At 38.7% G+C, this 20,886-nt stretch overlaps 2 protein-coding genes across 2 annotated transcripts; both read left to right on the top strand.

Annotated features, from left to right (window-relative positions):
- Window positions 1–1,458: 1,458 nt before the first annotated feature.
- LOC148294331 (uncharacterized) lies at window positions 1,459–2,058 on the top strand. Its single transcript, XM_088253152.1, has one exon. It carries the CDS (start codon window positions 1,459–1,461, stop codon window positions 2,056–2,058), a length of 600 nt encoding a protein of 199 aa, XP_088109278.1.
- Window positions 2,059–9,597: 7,539 nt separating this feature from the next.
- LOC148294330 (uncharacterized) lies at window positions 9,598–10,092 on the top strand. Its single transcript, XM_088253705.1, has one exon. The coding sequence runs from the start codon at window positions 9,598–9,600 to the stop codon at window positions 10,090–10,092; it is 495 nt and encodes a 164-aa protein (XP_088109831.1).
- Window positions 10,093–20,886: the final 10,794 nt, after the last annotated feature.

Genomic DNA, 20,886 nt, shown 5'->3' with positions numbered 1-20,886 from the left:
ATCAAGAGAAAGGAACAGGTTGTTGAATATCTTGAACAAGAAGGGTTACACAAGTGGTCTAGAGCTCACATGGATGGACGCCGCTACAATGTAATGACAACAAATATTGCGGAGTCAATAAACTCAGTCCTTAGGTTTGCAAGGATGCTCCCAGTGGTTCATTTGATATGAGAAATTATTAATCTGCTTGTGAAATGGTTCACGGAACGTCGTGAGTTGGCTTTGAAATGCACAACAACATTGTGCCCCAATTTTGGCGAGAAGAAGTTGAGGAATAGGTTGGATGATGCTTCAAGGATGAATGTCATTAAACTAAATAACGTACAATATAATGTTGTGGACGGTGATATGGACGGCCTCGTACATATGACGAACAACAGTTGTAGTTGTAGGAAGTTTCAGCTTGAGCAGCTACCTTGTAAGCATGTAGTTGTAGTTTGCCGCTTCTTGAACCAAAATGTATACTCCAAGGCTTCTCGGTATTACACTCGAAATACCTGGTTGGATTCTTATTCAGATAGCATCTACCCAGTACAGCCTTAGGGAATGTGGGTTATTCTTGAAGATGCCCGAAGTCGAGTTTTGCTACCTCCCATGGCAAAGGTCATGCTAGGCAGACGGAAGAAGTTAAGAATTCCCTCACATGGAGAGGGCACCATTACAAGAAAGTGCTCAAGGTGCGGTTCCACGGGCCACAATAAAAGCACCTGTAAAAACAATATTCCACTGCGTAATGTATCTTAGACAATATGATTTGTGTTGGTTTGTTAGGTACCGTCAATTTGAATTTTATTTAAGCTGGATTTGGTGTTATGTGGAATGTGAATTCTGTTAAATATGCGTAATTCGAGTTGCATTGCTATAGAGCATGGCATGTTCCCTATTTATATTGACAGTACAGCTATCATATTGAACCTTTATTACTTTCATATTGCTATTATATGGTACTTAATTGTATTGTACTGGTATTTTTATTGCAATGTAAACTGTGTAAGTACGAAATTAAAGGGCCTGAAATGTAACTTAATCGGAATCCACAATATTAAAGTCCTTACAATGCAATTATTACACAATTACCGTGATACTCCTACTACACCTTTTGTGATTACAAATTCAAACGATGCATGGGGCAAATGTGGGGCAAATACAAGGTGAAATGTCATGTGTTTGACTAGATATACCCAATTTCGTCATATATAGACATGTCACTAACTCCTTCAACACAGTATAAATTAGGCAAGTTCCTATATATAACAGAAGCATAGGCACCATCTTCACGTTAGGTTTGGGAAAGGTTATTATTCTCAACTTACTCAAAGGCAAACATTCTCCACTAAAGTTGACCATATTGTTGTTTTCAAGTTTTCAGAAGTAAAAACTAGAGACTGAATGTACGTTCAATATATATATATATATTTTGCAGACTGCAGCTGTGAATTGTCCCACTAATACTTAAAGATGTCGGACGTACGCCCTCCAAACGACCATGTCAGTTACCCGGGAGACCAGCCGTGGCATGTGCCGTTCCCATCTCCACCTCCGACTCCAAATCACGATCCCACTTCATCCAGAAGTGAGGCTGAGAGCAATGATCCACTTGATAAAATCTCTACAGTGAAGCACAACCTCCAATATTTGTCTAAGGCAACAGATTGGTGGGAGAGCAAATGTGATATTCATGGTCAACTGATGGGAAACTTGGCCAACAAGTTGAACAAAGCATATGCTGGAGAAGTGAAGCAAACTCTAAAAGCAATAAGTTGGAGCAAAGAGTTAGAGTCCCTCAACTTAAAATTAGATGAGACAAAGAAATATGATGTCCAACAATTCACAAAATCTGAAGAATATAACCATGAAATGGTTGAATGTTTCAACAACGGCTTCGAGATGTTCCGAGATTATGCTTCGGTCATCTCACCAGACTTCAATTGGAGCGAAATTGATGTAGCTTGTGTCTGGCAGATTCTCAATACGGGTGGAGAAGGAATGGCTCATCATAGTCTCCTTCATGCAACGAGGATGAAGGCCAAAGACATGAATCTTTTGATGGACCTCTAATAATTTGCATTTGCCAGGGTTTGTGCAGCTGGATAAGGGTCACTGCTGGTTCGGTTAATGTTGTGCTGGGTGATGCAATGCGAAAGTATTGCCTTCGTTTTCCCTTCACGGGATAGTATTGTTAGGGTTCGGTGGCAATTTATTTTGCATGTGTAAAATGCAGTCTCAAAAGGATGTTTGCGTATTGTATGTAGAGTGACCTAATATTGCCATCCTATCGTATGTGTATTGTAGTAATATTGCCACTATATTGTCTATATATTGCACTCATATTGCTACCCTATTGCAAGTAAATTGGCTTACTATTGCTATCCTATTGCGAGTATATTGCCTAGATATTGCTACTCTGGTGTACGTATATTGGGTCCTCAATGAGTTTAGGGTTTAGGCAACCTTATTCGAAAAGAAGAACAAGAGGAGAAAGAAACAACGTGCCTTTGAAAACAAGAAAACGATGTAAGAGATAATAAAACAAAAATACTAACTATGAAAAATTTATTTACAAAAAAAAGTATGGTATCAATAAATATGCAAATGCTTGGTGATGGGTTCAAGAAAAGCATGTTTATATTTGGTGGTATGATTATGTTTGGTGATATGATATGTTGTTCATCTTATTTTTCGTATATGTAATTGTTGTATTAATAATTTACACAACTTAATCTCCTAATCATCCAATTATAAACTAGTAATGAGTAAAGAAAAGTATATGAAATGAAACAAAAGAAGAAACCCAAAATAAACACAAACAACAATTTCTAGCACCCTTTTATTGCCACTGTATCGCCACTGTATCACAATGGTAGAACCAGTTTATCGCATTTTAGGCAGAAGTGAATTATGCAATTCCTCTATTTTTCAATTTCGCCATATGTCCATTTTTTGACCTTTAACTTGTCAACCGATAATGACAGGTAAGTGTAAAAATGAAGAAAACTACACAGACCAAATGTAAAAAATGGATAAAAGAATGAGCAGAATTCAGTGGAAACAAACACAACGTTTCAAACAAGTAAACTATTAAACCTCCATAAAGAGCAAGTATATTTATATATCCGGCTGTACGAAATAGTTCAACTTCACAATCGACATAATAAGTATGCTAACCACGACGGCAACTCAAAAACAAAACCCCAATTTGAAAACCGAATGAGAAATACATCCCTAGTGGTATTGATTAGATGTACAACCTAATTTATTATGACAAAATTAAAATTGATGCATATTCCACATTGAGTACAAGTTATCTACCATGTCTACAAAATGAAAACAGTTTAGGGTTTAGGGGAAGAGAATTAGCCACCGCCACTACCATTATGGATGTCTGCATATTCATATAAAGGATTTCCTGAAAGAATTAAGGAGCAAAGTGAATTCCCAAGTGATAAGTGAAGACTCAATTGACAAAGAGTACCACATTTACCTCATATATATGCGTCCCCCCTTAAAGCCTCTACCGCAAGCTTCAGACAGTAATAGGCGATCTTCGCTTGGTCAATTTTATCCAACGAAATGCGCGCACTCAGATGCTCGATGAATTTCACAGTTATGATTCCGCACAAGGTGCTGTCGGGGCAATAAGTTCAGAAATTAGAAGTGCAGTACTGTAAAATATCGAGAAACTGCACTAAATTAACATAGCTTACCCATCACGTTATTGTGGGACATCTCCAAAGCTACAAACTGTGAATGGCGTAAACGTGGACAGTGTCATCCCCTTTTGCTTAACCTCTTCAACCTCAGAAGCGTCATAAAAGCGCATATCGTACAACACCCGTGCGAGAGTATCGCTAATAGGGTTCAAAAATATAATGTAAGGTTGGCTTATATCTATTTAATATATTTGTCACTTGTCAATGCATATGTGATTGTATGTGAAATTTGATTCTTCTAGGTAGAAATTCACTAAGAAGTTGAGACACTAGAAAATCACGTCACTATTCTCATAATTAGCGTCAATCCTTGCGTTGAGAAGAGGACAAAAACTGTTCAAGAATTTTAGGAAGAGGGAAGTTTGTCGCTGCCAAAGTAATCTTGTGCAGTATGTAATTCTTGAACAGCTTTTGTCCTCTTCTCAACACAAGGATTGACGCTAATGATGAGTTAAGGTTTAGGTTCAGCCCCAAGAACCCTTTCCCACCTCACTCCATATCGATGGATTAAACTAAATGATTTATATCTTAAATTGAAGTCCAATTTCAAGATAGCAAGGGTGACTACGTCAATTATAGCCACTCTTCAATGGCCAAAAATTACATCCAAATATGCAGCAAAATGTAAATACCATCTTAAAACAGAGTAAAACATACCTCTTCAACACGAAATTGAGAAAAACTAAGTAGCAGTCCTTACATCCATCACAGGAGAAGCCCATAAGCCCTAAACCAATTTCAGACTAACCCTTAAACCAATTTCAGAGAAACCCCTAAACTATAAACCAATTTCAGAGAATCCTAAACCAATTTCGAATAAACACCTAAACCAATTTTATAGAAACCCATAAACTCTAAACCAACTTCAGACTAAGAAAATGACGATGAACAATACCTTTTTAAGGTGAATGATGGAGTTGAGCTTCGATGAACACACACCACTGAGGGAGGAAGAGCACTGCGTCAGAGAGAGAGAGAGAGAGCTACACGAGAGAGAGAGAGAGAGAGAGAGAGAGAGAGAGAGAGAGATCTGAGCGACAGAGAGAGACGGAGCCAAGAGAGAGCTGAGAGAGAAGTCAATTTCAGAAAAAGTGATATTTGGGCAATAAGTGGACAATAAATATATATTTATAGGTGGTATTGGCAAAAATTTTGGGGAGGGCTAGTATTTCCACCTAAAACTAAAAAACCGGTGGCATTTTTGGCTATTTCCCTTATATTTATATAGGCATTCAACCATTTAAACAAATAATCAAAAAGAAAACTTTCTACCACCTAGGTGTACCCATTATATAATTCCGTCAATTCCCTTATTTTCCGTCAATTCCTCATGCCACCGAAGCGACACGTCCTCGCAGGCCTCGGGAAACACAAAGTCACCCGGGCCGCAATCCTCGTAGGATTCATGGGACATTTAGTCAGCCTGATTCGCATTCCTCACTCCCACGGTCCAGATATCTTTAAGACTCGTGGGGCAAAAGTCAAGCATGTTGACACATCCGAAGGCAACAATTATTTTATTTCGAAGGCAACCTTAATTCCGAGGAAACTTTTATACCAAGGCAACATATATTAAACTTGGGTACCTAAGGTGGTTTTAAGAAAATATAAATTTTCTTGAAGATTAGAATAACTAAAGTGAATTCCTATTTATCTTTAAACTTTGCCGCCATTCCATTGAATAATTATCTAAGTTCTTATTTACCAATTCCGTAAACCATTCTCAACTCGGCAACATATGAATAAAATATTTAACATTAGCAAAACATGCAAGGAAAAACATGAGTCCTTTAATACTTATTTAAGATCAAATAACGAAATCTATTCGCATTAAATCATTTATAAAACAAAAAGTCCACTCACTGTTGGTCCAAGCTAGTTGGACCTTTCGAAGGTCCCTCCTGCGGGTCTGCCTGAGCTTGTGTGCCTGATTAAACCATCATGAATATTTTATTAATAAAATTGCTCAATATGAATATTTAATTAAAAACCCTGACCCCCGACTCCTAGGAGTACGTGCATCAAATTTAAGGTCATTCCTATGCCCACATTAGTTTTCCCAAGGTTTAGAACGATCTAAAAGTGGTTCAGGACTTAAAAAGTGATATAGTACCAAAAAGTCAACCTGGTACCTTGTGGGGTCCACAACCTTAAAATTCCAATCCGAAAGTTACTAGAGGTTCTAACTTGCCTAGGACACATGTCCTGAGAGTTTGGTCTCGATCGGACGGTCGGATTGCTCACGATCGCACGATCGCACGATTCCTGTAAACCTAACCTTAGGGTTCGCATTTTCGGAGTATCCGAGACTTCGATTTACGATCCATCGAATCCTATACGATCCAGGAATTATCTAGATCAACATATATGAAATTGACTATAATCCAACTGTTCAAACGTATCGAACCCTGAAATTGTACAATAGGCGAGATCCGTCCGGGGTTCAAACGTTGTCCGAATTGAAATCCGAATGTACCTACGCGCTCGTGAGGACCAGGGGATCATTCTGGAACCTAAAGCCAGTCCAAAACATGGCCCACGCACCGCCGCACGCGCCAGCAGTGCGTGGGTGTCGTGAGTAATTTTCGGCTACCTAAAAAACTCCAATCCGCTGGCCAAGATTCCTACCATAGGTGTAAAACCCCATTTGGAACCACATTTGTTCTTGGACCTATCCCGAAAAACGAGCGAAAGTGGCCGGAATCGCGATCCAAAAACTAGCAAAAATCCAATTCGAAAATCGGATTACCTACGCTAGTAATTGCTCAATTCCTACCCAACCATCAGCTAGAGCATTAAAAATAGGTGGAAAAGCATACCTTAATCAACCGGTTTGGTGGCCGGAGGAGGAAGAAATCGCCGGTTAAAAATCTGTCAAAATTTGGTCGGTTTCATGATCGATTCCAGTGATTTCCTGCAGCGGCTGGCGTCGGGGTTGGTTGGGTTGGGTTGCTGAGGTGGCGGCAGTTCTTCCTGGACCGGTGGTTTTTTGTTCCACTTACCCCCCCACTGTCAACGCCATCCAAAAGACAGTCAAAATAGCTAACGTGGCAGGGGCATTATGGTCAAATCATCCACGGTGGCCAATTGCTGACCGTAGTCAACATCCTACGTGGCATAGTGGACCCCACATGCGTTGAAAATCCTAATCTAAGCGACTGAGTTTGTATAGTCTATTGACAAAAAAAAAACAAATAGAGTTTGTAGAGTTTGGCAAAAGAACCCCTTTCTCAGTCGATATAATTTGGGGATTAGGTATAATCGAAGAGAGAGAGAGAGAGAGAGAGAGAGAGAGAGAGAGAGAGAGAGAGATTCGAACATCTGAGAAGAAGCGAATATTGCAGAAGAGTGAAATCCTTTCTTAGTCGATATAATTTGGGCATTAGGGTTTGGACTGTATAATCGAAGAGAGAGAGAGAGAGAGAGAGAGAGAGAGATTCGAACATCTGAGAAGAAGCGAATATTGCAGAAGAGTGAAATCAGAACAATCGACATCTTGGCATTGCGCGAATATTGGACAGATTGAAAAGGACAATGACGGTGCCGAGAGAGAAAGGAGGTTCTCAACCCGAGTATGGTAAGTGGCCCTTTGCTTTTGAAATGGAATCGACGAAAGCGATAGATTTATAAAGTGTGGTCCAGGTTGAAACTTCTTTATTGTCTGCTTGCTTTGTTGGGTAGGGTCCAAAGGTGTTCAGTTTGATTAGCCTGGAATAAAAAAGTGTTGTGGTCCCCTATGCATTGCTATTATGTTTTGTTGTTTACTAGTAGTTTAAAGGTTTTTTTAGGGCTTTAAACATGTTAGTTGCGTTTGAATCTTGTTCCATGTCTATTTACTGGTAGTTTGGTGGTTGTGTTGTCCTTTTTAAACTATACATATGACTAGGTAGTGGTTAAAGTGTGTTTTTTTATGTTCTGTTGTGCAAATGACAAAGTAATAGTCACCTTTGAAGTACACCATGGAGGTAGAATGGTAAAATCCCCAAACGTTAATGAGTGGTGGTTTTATGTTGGGTGGGGGGTCTGTTGATTATTTGGACTGGTGTCTTCTGGACTACATAAATTTGTTAGAGATATATGCGTATGCAAAAGAGCTTGGGCACCATGACCAAGTGGTTGTGATAGGGATACAAAATGGTAAAAAGGTGTGTATAGATAGTGATGCTCAGCTACTTGATTGGTTTCATTTGGTGCCTCCTAGCTTTCAAAGAGTGATTGTCATTTACTTGGAACACCCCACTGTTATTAATGTGGAAGAATCTGCAGTGGCTTGGAGGGAGAGTGGTCCTATTGCAAGAAACCTAACTGCTGAAATGAACAGTCTGGTTATGAGGGTATGTATGAGGAGGATGAGGAGGATGAGGAGGATGGCATTGCTGTTGATGAGGAGGAAGAGGGTGATGAAGGTACTATTCCTGTGGGTACAAATGTGGCTGAGGATAGGGATGAAGGCACTGTTCCTGAGGGTACAAATGTGGCTGAGGATAGGCATGAAGGCACCGCTCCTGAGGGTATAAATGTGGATGAGGAGGGTGATGAAGGTACTGTTCCGGATGGGATCAACATGGAGGATGAGACTATATATGAAGAGGGAGAAAATGACAACCGGGCTGAAAATGAAAGTGAAGACAGTGAAGACAGTGAATTTTATGACAGTGCGTATGAGCAAAGTGAAGATGAACAACGCTTGCTGGAGAAGGATGATAGAGCATTTGACAACTATGTTGACCACAATGCTCCAGATATTGATCCATTTGCAAATGAAGGAGAGAAGTCAGATGATATGGCTGTAAGTGATGTTAATAGCTTGGATAGTAGCTCATGTGATGAGGTTGATTTGCGTATGAGAAAAAGGAAGAGGAAACTGCCCAAGTTTGAAGATTTTAGACCTGAAACAGATTTGAATAACCCAATATTTAAGCTTGGTCTAAAATTTCCCAGTTTCTATGTATTTAGGAAAGCAGTGAGAAACTATTTAGTGTTCAACAAAAGAAAGATTAAGTTTTCCAAGAATGATAAAGATAAGGTTAGAGCAATTTGTGATGGGATCAAGAATGGAAAATGTCCATGGTTTGTTTATGCTTCAGCTGTAAATGGAAGTAGCATGGTTCAAATTAAGAGTTATGAAGAGGAGCACACTTGTGGGACTGTTGAATGCAATGTCTATGCTAACTCATCATGGTTAGCAGAGAGATATGCTACACAGTTGTCTAGAATAATAAATTGGGATATATGAGCTTTTAAGGAAAGGGTGAATGAAGATCTATGTGTCATAGCTTCAAAATCACAGACATACAAAGCAAGGCAAAAGGCAACTGCTGTAAGTGAGGGCACTTACACAAAACAGTTTGAGACTCTTTGGGATTATGTTGAGGAGCTAAAAAGGACAAATGTGGGAACTACTGTCAAGATTAAGTCCAATTTAGAGGGTGACAAATCCAGATTTGAAAGGATTTATATATGCTTGGCAGCTATAAAGAAAGGATTTATTGATGCTTTGAGGCCAGTTGTTGGTTTGCATGCTTGTCACATCAAAGGGCAACACCCTGGGCAATTACTATCTACTGTTGGTGTTGATCCTAACAACGGCATGTATCCAATAGCATATGCAGTGGCAGAGGCTGAGAATTATGCAACTTGGACTTGGTTTTTAGAACTCTTAGTTGTTGATATTGGCATTGAAAATAGCAATGGATATGTGTTCAGTACAGATAGACAAAAGGACTTAATTGATGCAGTGGGTGACATGTTCCCAAACTCTGAGCATAGGCATTGCCTTAAACATCTGCATGCCAATTTTATACTTGCTGGCCATAGAGGATTAGTTTTGAAACAACATATGGGGGGCTGCTGCAAGAAGTACAACTGTACCTTAGTTTAAGCAAAGATGAAAAGGCTCCAAGATTTGTCAGGACCAACTTTTGATTGGTTGTCACGGCTTGATCCAATGCAGTGGTGTAGATCTCACTTCAGAACATACTCAAAGTGTGACATTCTCTTGAATAACATGTGTGAGGCATTCAACAAGTCTATCCTTGATGCTAGAGACAAGTCTATTATAACATTGCTTGAGAGGATCAGGTATTACATCATGTTGTTGATGGCAACTAAACGAGAAGCTATGGAGAAATGGGCTCACGATGTAGGGCCAAGAGTTTTTGCAACCCTAGAGAAGCTTAAGAAGCAGTCATCCTGGTGCATTCCAAGGCTTGCTGGGGAGAGCAAATATGAGGTGAAGTGTTTTGGAGGCACTCAGGTGGTTGTTGATTTGAGAAACAGAAGTTGTTCATGTAGGCAATGGGATCTAACTGGGATCCCATCTAAGCATGCTTGTGCTTGCCATTGGGCAGTTAAATGGCAATCACATCAGTTATGTCCATGATTATTACAAAAAAGAGGCCTTCATGAAAGCTTACAAACCCATGGTTCATCCAATGCCAAGCCAAGACTTGTGGCCTAAAATAAATTTCCCACCTTTGTTGCCACCTAAGTTTCATAAGCAACAAGGGAGGCCAAAGAAAACCAAGATAAGCTCAGCCGGTGAACCATCTCCAAGCTCTAATCCTAAAGCTAAACACTTGCCAAGGTATAATTTGGAAATCAAGTGTTCCATATGTAAGCAACCAGGCCATAATAAGAGGAAATGTCCAAGGGTAAATGAAGCAGGGAGTAGCAGCCAGGTATATTCCAGGCATGTGATTTTAAAAGTTCTGTATGTTTGGCATTCTGATATGGATTTCCCAGTGATGTTTGTTTGCCAGGTACCATCACAAAGGCAAAAGAAGACAGCACATCAAGGCAAGACATCAAGTCAGAGAATTATAAGACAATCAAGGCAGAAACAAGCATCATCTTCTACACAATCAAGGCAAAAACAACCAGTAAGTTGGGATACTTTTATTCAATTAACATTATGGAACTCTTCATTTGTACATATTAATCCAAAAGTAGCCATGTTAATCTAACTCTGTTATGTTTTTAGATCATATCAAAGGCTAAAAAAAGAACCAATCATGACCAAGCACTACTACAAAATAGTTAAACCACGACACAAAATAGACGACGGTGCATCTTAAAACCGTCGTTATGTTTTAAAAGATGACCGTATTTTTAAAACCATCTATACACTACCAGCGTTAGATTGATTTTTAAAATACGACGCTTGTCACTAACAAGCGTCGTCTTTTAAAACACGCTGAACAAAAAAAAGGCCACTTGATTTTTAAAAGACGACCAAGCGTCGTCTTTTAAAAATCAAGTGGCCTTTTTTTGGTAAAGACACAGTTTTTTTGAAAGAACTGTCGTCTATTATATGTAAAGACGACGGTTTTTTTTATAAAAAAAAGGGTCGTCTATTATATGTAAAGATGACGGTTTTTTTTTTAAAACAGGATCGTCTATTATGAAGTAAAGATTACGGTTGTTTTAAACAAGGGTCGTCTATTATATCTAAAGATGACGGTTTGTTTTAAAACAGGGTCGTCTATTATGAAGTAAAGATGACGGTTTTTTTTAAAAAAGAGTCATCTATTAAGTCTAAAGATGACGGTTTGTTTTAAAATTGGGTCGTCTATTATGAAGTAAAGATGACGGTTTTTAAAAAAAAAAGAGTCGTCTATTATGTCTAAAGATGACGGTTTGTTTTAAAACAGGGTCGTCTATTATGAAGTAAAGATGACGGTTTTTTTTTAAAAAGAGTCGTCTATTATATGTAAAGATGACGGTTTTTTTAAAAACAGGGTCGTCTATTATGAAGTAAAGATGACGGTTTTTTTTAAAAAAACTGTCATTTATTATATGGAAAGACGACGGTTTTTTTGAAAGAACTGTCGTCTATTATATGTAAAGATGACGGTTTTTTTTAAAATAGCGTCGTCTTTTAAAACACGCTAAAAAAAAGGCAGCTTAAGTGAATTCACGCTTGACAAATTTTCAAATTTTCCCCCGTCTTTGAAAACCTTATCTCTCATTAACAAGCGTCGTCTTTTAAAACACGCTAAAAAAAGGCCGCTTAAGTGAATTCGCACTCGACAAATTTTCAGATTTTCCCCCGTCTCTAAAAACCTTATCTCTTCCTCCTTGAAACCCTCCTGAGCTTTCTAAAACACCCTCATGAAAGGTTTGATTTGAAAGTCACCTAATCTCTCAATACCCTTCTATATCTTGCTAGTGAATTCTGGATTAGTCTCTTTGCGTTTCTGGTATGTTCTTTGTCTCCCTGATTTCAGATTTTGTCTCTCTTGATTTGTCTGGTTTGTTTACATATTTTTTTAATTTCTGGTTTCTTTTTAGATTTTCTGATTTGGTTCTCGGGAGATGAGGAGGAAGCTTGCAGATTTATAACTTTTTCTTTTGCATGTTTTCTATGTGAGTCGAATGTTTTTTTGTTGTTGAAAATTTGTTACCTTCTCTTTTCACCATCATTTTATTTATATATCTTTCCTTTTGCAGGTTCTCGATGGTCTTTTTTATGCTCATTTTACAAGTTTTCTATGGAAATATGATCCAATGGTAAAATTTCTCTTCCACCTAATATTATATGTTTATAATCTTAGCTTTTTTTCTCTCTCTGTCATTTTGCTTTTTTTACAGGGAGACTTTAGTTGTGCATCATTTGTATGTTTGGATGAGGAAGGCTTGGATGAGGAAGGTCTTGTTAGGAAAAGATTGTACTACTTAATTGGTAGGAATTATGTTTATTGTAGAATAAAGATTGGTTAACTATGTAATAACTATTGAATCTTCAAGTTTTATGAAAGAAACTATTTTTGAGTGTATATATTCATTAATAAAGCATTATGGTTGGTTTTCCAGTTAAAATCGTTGTATAGCATCATATGAAATAAAAAAGAACTAAAATGTAGTAGTTTGGGAACTTATTAGACGACGGTTTTCATAATAAATCATGGTCTTTACAGATAATTAACGACGGTTTTTATAAACCAACCGTTGGCTTTATAGATAATTAACGACGGTTTTTATAAAACAACGGTCGTCTTAACCTACAATCCACGACAGTTTTCATAAAAAACCGTCATCTTAACCTACAATCCACGACGGTTTTAATAAAACCGTCGTCTTTCCTCCTATAATTAACGATCTTTACCTCTAAACAACGACGATTTTCTTTAAAAACCATCGTCTTTACAGATAAACAACGACGGTGAAAAGCAGTCGTAGTTTGACACCCAAAAAGATGGCGGTCGATTTAACGACGATTTTCAAAGCAATACAACGACGGTGGATCCCCGTCGTCTATTTCATTTTTTGTAGTAGTGAAGCTGCTCAACCATCTCATCAACCACCTCAACCATCTCACCAACCAGCTCAACCATCTAAAGCATCTGAGTCTAACCAAGCTCAACAACCATCTCACCAACCAGCTCAACCATCTCAAGCATCTCAATTTGAACAACCATCTCAAGCTTCTCAATTTGAACAAGTGTCTGAAGCTGCTTTGTTTGAACAAGCCTCCCAGTCTCAAGAACCAAATTCGTCTCGACCTTTACAAGCTTCCCCACAAAGGAAAGTTAGGCTTAAGTCTCCAGCTGAGAGGAAAGCCTTCCTGGCAAAGTTTAAGCCATGGAGATATTGAAAATCTCTCCTCTGTTTTGATGTTTTGCTGTGTCTTGGTGGACACATATGTTTATGGGTAGAAACTGACTGTTTGGTATTTTATTGTCTAGTTTTTTTTTTGGGTACAAACTATTTGGCATTGCCATGAATTAAACAGGTGCATATGAGGTCTTTTGTATTTTGTTTTGGCATTGCCATGGTTTAAACATGTGCTTAGAAAGTATTTTGAGTTATGTATATACAATATATGTACAAGACTGTGTACAATTTATGTACAAGTTATTAATCAATGGCAGTTGAAAAGCTCTTAAATGTTTGCAGAATTAGTGGTGCTTACAAAAGTGTCTAGTCTTAACCATTATAGAAGAGCTTTGAAACCATTACATTTGCAAAATGCTATAGCCATTACATAAGGGTCTCATCCCCCTAAATTGCGATTCAACTACGTACATTACACAACCTTACCTAACTTTCAAACATACCACATTGCCTAACTTTCAAACATACCAATTGCCTAACTTACATTACCCAACATTGCCAAACCAAACCATAAACACAAAGGCCCAAGAAATAAACAGAGCAATCCACAACTTCTTCTCTCTTGCTCTCGCACGCACAATCTAATCTTCAACTTCTCTCTTTGTCCTCAGCAGCCAAGCCATCAAAGCTCTCTCACGGTGAGGCATTTCAATATCAACCTATACAAAAAACCCACAACCGCTTTTCCCCCTCTGCATTCAAACAACAATTCCATCACATTCTCAAAAAAATTTGTCCAATTTTCGATAAACTAGCAAATCCAAAACCTACCTCTGACTTTGGACACACAAAGAACCTCTGAAGTGGGTTGGACTCTGTCCAAGAAGTCTGTAGCCGAGCAAGCCTCCCACAGTAGCAATGAGGTGCAGCAACGGCCAGCTCTTCTCCTCCCGGAGGTTCTTTCCTCATCTTCACACCCTCTAATCGAAGAAAGAGGGAGAGATTTTTCTCTGGGGAACCCTAAATCCTTCAAATGGTGGCAAGTAATTTTTCTAGATTTACCAACCCTATTATCGAAGAAGAAGAGAGGAGATTGTTATCTGGGGTCTGCTCCTTTAGTTGCTTAGATTAGGATTTTCAATGCCTGTGGGGTCCACTATGCCATGTAGGATGCTGACTACGGTCAGCAATTGGCCACCGTGGATGATTTGACCATAATGCCCCTACCACGTCAGCTATTTTGACGGTCTTTTGGATGGCGTTGACGGTGGGGGGTTAAGTGGAACATAAAACCACGGTCTAAGGGGTTAAGTGGGCCATTTTCACTTTGGGGGGGTTAAGTGAGATTTGATCGAAGTTTCAGGGGGTGCTACAGTAAATAAGCCTATTCTATTTCATAGGGTTTGGCAAGTTCCTCTGTGTTGAAGTTGGCTCACTATAGATGCCAAAGAAGGAAGAAGAAATGGCAAAAAAAAGGAGTTTCAAACCAGTGCTCTAGGTTCTGGCACTCAAGCGATGGGCGGACGACAGTCGGAGGCGTTCGCGAAGCTAATCGCAAAATTGTAGAATTCCGACGAATAGGCCACGACAAGTGAGATACCCAAGATAAAAGAAGAGACGATTTTTCGCCCATGTCCAGGGGCTCAAGCAAACGTTGCGAATCCAGCGCGGATCCTTAGCGTTTTAGGATAGTTTTTCCTACTATTTTGGGGTTTTCTAGCCTATTTTAATAGGGTTTTAGTTTCCTATTCATAGTTAACTTGTAGCAAAAGTCCTATGCATTATAAATAGGACTTTTAGGGCTAGGTTAAATAGGAGAGTGGAAAATTCAGGAGAGAATATTCAAGAGAGGGACGCAAGAGAATTCAAAGGTGAATTCAAGAGTGTTTTCAAGGGCATCAAGGGTTTGAGCAAGGGTGAGAGAAAAGAGAGCTAGGGTTCTTGTGAGAGCTAAGGGGGTTCTTGATTGTAACCAAAGTTGTTCTTACATACTAGTGAATTTCACGGGTGGATCACCAAGAGGACGTAGGCACGAGGCCAAACCTCTATAAATCTTTGTGTTCTTGGTGTGTTTTCTTTCTCTCTTCGATGTGTGTGTGTTTTATCTCAAGGGGTTTGTGTGTGTGCCGTCACATAGTCCATCAATGACAAGGTCTTGGTGTGTTTTCGCACAACACTCTGGTACAAGTCATAGAGTAACACAACGTTTCAAAGGTTCTGTCACCTTTAAACCCACTCAGATGCGCAAGAAACTCCCCAAACAGTCACCAATTAAGTCCCTTGTCTACCATAACAAAAGTCCCCAGAAAATTTCCAATTTTTTTCTCCCATTGTTGGGGTAAGGAAAAGAGGTGGGATACCCCTAACCCTAACCCAGAAATTTTGTAAGTCCAACAGAACAATATGGGGATCAACGCTACCATTAGTTGCCGACAATAACAATAACGCCTTATCAAAAGTCCATGGCGACCCCCTCATCACCCTCTTACGATCAAGATATCACTCTTGAAAGAAAAAAGAAAACGTTTAGGATCCTCCAAGGTAACATAAGTGAAATCCTCCCATGTAAGCCAAATGCGCTTCAGTGTACCTACCAAGGAATCCTTGTGATAATCTTTAGTCGTCACTAACCGCCCTACCAAGAGAAAGCGAGTCGCTTTTAAGTCATTGAGATCATCAAGACCAACCACTTCAACGGCCTCCATGTTCGCACCACTTTGCAAAACCCAAGGGAGGTGTCGTATAGCAGTGTAGCTCGGAAGTCCGAGTGTCGTATCCACAGAGAGCAGTGTAAAGATAGCAGAGCTGAAAAAGAACAATTATGATTGAAAAGTAGATTTGTGCAAGTTTTGATTTAGAGAAAATTTAATTGATTAAAACACTAAGGCATTGGGGTTCCACTTTTAACATAAGCATGCAACTCTTATTAATTTGATCCACAAAACATTTTCCATTGTAGTTGTTCAAAATAATTAAAGCTCTTTTTAATTTCCTTTAGAAGTATTCTAAGCATAACTTGTACCATTGGCAACAAACTATCAAAAAAATAATCTTCATCAAAATTCTATTAATGTTTAGTAATTCTCTTCTCTTTTAAAAGCATGAAAGTTTTTACTACACAATGGGAAAAACATGATTGAACTCATGAAATAGATTATCAAACATTCATCAATTAATTAAAAAGAAAACTACAAATTCCATTTGAACAAAAACTACAAATTCACATTAAAGCTTAAGTTTGGATCAAACTAATAAAAATTACACACTTATATTAAAAGCTTTCTCCCTAGCCTTAGCTAGGGAGTTAGTTCCCCATAATAAAATAAAACTAAAAACAGAAATTAAAACTTAGAAAGATGGAGGGAAGAGAGAAAGCTCAAGAGTTGTGGAGCTTGGTGTGGTTTGAAGGCTTGTAGAGCTTCCTATTTATAGCCTTAAATCTCAACAACTAGGGAAATATTAAAATCTAAAATTCTCATCTCATTCAATGCACAACCGTAACCCTCATCTTAATATTTCTTCTTTTCTTCAATTGTTGCTCCACTTCTACTTGCTTTTGTTATTCAATCCTTTCTTTTGGTTAAGTGTTGCACCTCTTATCATCATCCTTCATTTCATTTGCTTAACTCACAATTTTAATAGTTCATGATTCCACATCTTCAAGCCACCATCTTGTTTGTTGCTTCATCCACTCCATGCATGAATTGAATATGTCTTCCACTTGCCATCAAACCAATTGCCAATTTGCTTCCTTTATTTATTTCATAGTGTTGATGACTCCATTCTCCAAGTTCTTCATCTTTTTGTTTCATTGGTTGTTGCATCCATTTGCCTACTAGCATCCAATGATCTTCTTCAACCTTAAGATGAAATCATCATCAATTATGTAATGGGTATGTAAGCAAGTGCAAAAGTGAAAAACAAACCTAATTAACTAAAATTGTAAGAAAATCAATTACTAACAAATATATTTAGGGATAATAAATGTGATAGTTTATGTGCTCATCACTCCACATCCGAAGTCTCAAGTGATCTGGTAAGCCCATGTGTAATCCCATCAATGGAATCCTTTAGCCTTAGAAAACCACAACCCGCAACCAAGACCCTGAGAAGAAAGAACTCAAAACCAAGCGACCCACACTCCAGCACACAACGCAAGCGATGAGAAAGGTTCCAGCCCTAACTCACTCCACACACAAATAGTTGCGGCGACAACTCCTAAACCTTATTTTCTAAACCCTAACCAGATATGGAAGGGACTCCAACCCCAATACCCATCTTATTTAGGAAAATTGGATTTTTCCTAAGAATTACATATTTGAAAGGCATGTCAAAGGCTTTCATCAAAAATAAAATTTTCTCCATGCAATAGAGCATTTTGGAAATTTTACACTAAAACACTCCTAACTATCATCATTGTTATTAAAAAATTAATTAGTATATACAGTGGTGGATCCAACGTGTACAAGTTTTTAAATATTTTTGAAGATGAAAAATACTATGAAAAATTAAATGATATCACTTAACCATTGATCTTCGAGTAATGTATTCTGGAGTGAATCTTTCACCCTATTCATATGGTAGAAAAAATCAAAGTTACCAAAAATCAAATTTGATAGATGGCTTTTTTCTATTGGTACCACTCGTATTCAATGAATGGTAAAAGTATGCCATTTACACACCCATTAACACCACACCAATGTTCTGAAGGATTTTTTGTGACACCAAGCCAGTAGCCACTACAATTGATGGAAATGCTTCATAGCCCTTTGTCGGCCTGCCCTTTTGTTTAAAAATTGAATTTTCATGCATAAGGATAGTTTTTTGGATGGATTACCAGTTTAGAGAGTTATATAAAAAAAAAAAACAATTAAATCCAACTTTCCCAACTTGTATGAATTAATTTCATCTCAGACTGGGGTCCAAGGCAAGCAAAAAACAACAAGGCTCAGGTCCAGCGCAAGAATCTTTGATAAAAATAAATAAATAAATAAAAGAATTGGTGAGTTCAAATTTTTTATGGACATTTGCTAAAGCCACAATGTGTAACAATCTTAGTTTAAGAACCCTAGGCTATCATTGTAGAAAATGTCTCTAACAAGTGTTTGTACCAAAAATAGCATTTTTGCCCTAAATGTGGAATTTTCTGGGAACTAGATACAGAATCATGTTCGCTGGTTTAGTCTGCAGATGAGCAGTAACCAAACTTGAGGTTGCTGTAACCATTTGGCCAACATGACCAGTCCGATATTGGTACTGATGGATTCATCTTGATGTCTACTATGTCATATCAAAATTTGGTGGCATTTAGACAAGTATTAAATGCTCAGGGACTTAAACATTGAAGTATGGTGGAAGCAATATATGTGACCATCAGTCTATTGCAGTCATGCCAAATTGCATTTTTCATTGCTAAAGTGGAATTAAGTTCTTCATGAACTTTGTTTCTACTTATGTGGAGAACGGCATATCCAAAATTGGCTGCAATTGGATCAATGTAGAACTCTCATATTATTATGCATCAAGGTGTCGGCTGCGCAGATCTCACAGCCTGGGGTTCCGGGGCGAAGGGATGTGCGTTGACACGTGGCTTCCTGCTTTTGGATGCGGTGCGGTTGTGCGCGGGCGTGCCAGCACGGTCTACCGTGCGTCAAGAGGTTGATGTGGATGGAAATGGTTAAGTGGTGAGCCTGTTTGAACTCGTCTTCTAATCAAACGACTGTAGCCGAGAGAGAAACTGATCTCGGCTGCAAGGTTCACGGCCTGAGCTACAAGGCCGTTTAGGGGTGGTGATGATGGTGGGTTTTGGGCGGTGCTCCGGCGCGCTGCTCAGTGAGCGGCGGTCGTACGATATATGGGGTGAATGAATGAGTAACAGAGATGGTGCTCCGGCGCCTTGAAAATCAAGGGTCGTATGATATATTGATGAATGGATTTTCCTTACAAACTAACACTACTCCTAGGAAAGCACGTAAAGATATTGAAAGTGCATTACAGGAAAATATAATTTGCTCCGTGGGAGGCTTTTGTTTGTTGTTTGAACCCTTTGAAAGTAGTCTTGAGCCTTGTATGTATAGGAAGAGTTCCTGGAGGAGTAATCGAGGCTGAAATCCTGCATAGTGGAGTCTGATTAGAGCAAGTGGGTAGTCCAATCGACATTTGGGATCGTGAAGTATGGTGGTGTGACCCCATAAATCCTGGTGAATCTCGGCCGCCGCCCTGATCGTGGGTTCTGCGCTTCTGGCCGTGGGGACGTATTTATTGTTCTGATAGCTGGTCACCCAATCTCTCAAGCTGCAAGAATTCTTGTGAGAATGTCTGCGTCTAATCACTCTGTTTCCTGTCGCCACAACCTGACTTCAGTCACTTCCCACCTTCCCTCGTGCATTAAATGCTTATTTGTGGCCAGTGGGCTTGCTGCAATAAACAGAGGCATTACTTCATTAAATGAAGCATGGGACCCTGCTATCACGTGATGATTTGATTTTTAATACCATTGGCCGTGATTTTGTTCGGCCTCGGCCTCGGCCTATTATCGAGGCTGAGATGATCGTGCCTTAGTAACTTTCTTTTGTCTTCAGGAGGGCCAAATATCTTGGTGAAACGCTGCGTTTGAGCAAATGCCAGGGCCGAGAAAAAGGGCTCCTTCAGTCAGTTCATGGCCGTGATTTATTAGGCACAAACACAAGGCTTGTTCGGAGAAGAAACTTAGTGGCGGCTAACCAAGTTTCACTTCATCAATGGAAAGACTTCTACAGAAGTGAGTTTATTCAAAGAAGAAAAAAATATTGATGTGATGGATGGAAACAATTTAATATTCTTTGTAATGAAGAATATTAAAATAAAGCCAAAGTTGAAGATACACGTGAAGTGCTACACCATCAAAGGAGAAAAAGAAGGGTAATGCTAGGCTTACCGCATTTTTATACCACATTGTATACCACCTCTCTAATAGAGATGGAGCCCACCAATATAATGAGGCCCACCTCTATTACAAAGGTGGTACATAATGCGTTATAAAAATATGGTAAATCTAGCATTTTCCAAAAAAGAATAAACAAATTAGAAAGCAACAAGATAGAGAAATGAGGGTTCCTAACCCACCACCCTTTTCCCCCTTATTTTTCTTATCTTGCTACTATTTTTGCCTTTCACTCACCAAATGCATGTTTTCTTTTATTTCTTTTTTCTTCAAATGGGCATCATCATCACTCCTCCAGCATTATTTCTCTATAAATAGAGGGCATCACAGCATCACTCAAGGACTCTCTCTCTCTAAATCAAACGCAACATCTTTAAACAACCAACTCAACTAAATAGCTTGCCTTTTCATTCTCTGAATTCCCAGTCGACACCTCTTGAGGAATTTCTTTATTTTGCTATGCCAACACTTGGTATGATTTTAAAGTACTTGTACCAAATTGAATAGAGAAATCTTCAATCTCCATTTAAATGTTTTGTACCAGTCTGAATAGAGAAATCTTTAGGCTGTGTTTTTCATGTATTCCCTTTTCTTTCAAGTTATCTGAATAGAGAAATCTCCAAATAAACTTCTATTATTTTCATTACCGTTCAATCTTAGCTTATGTCAGTTATCATTTTCGCACTAGATGAATATTGA

This window comes from Prunus avium, chromosome 5, assembly GCF_965620075.1.
Source record: "Prunus avium chromosome 5, drPruAviu1.hap1.1, whole genome shotgun sequence".
In the NCBI taxonomy this organism is placed as follows: Eukaryota; Viridiplantae; Streptophyta; class Magnoliopsida; order Rosales; family Rosaceae; genus Prunus; species Prunus avium.
This window is presented reverse-complemented; position numbering and strand designations above follow the sequence as displayed.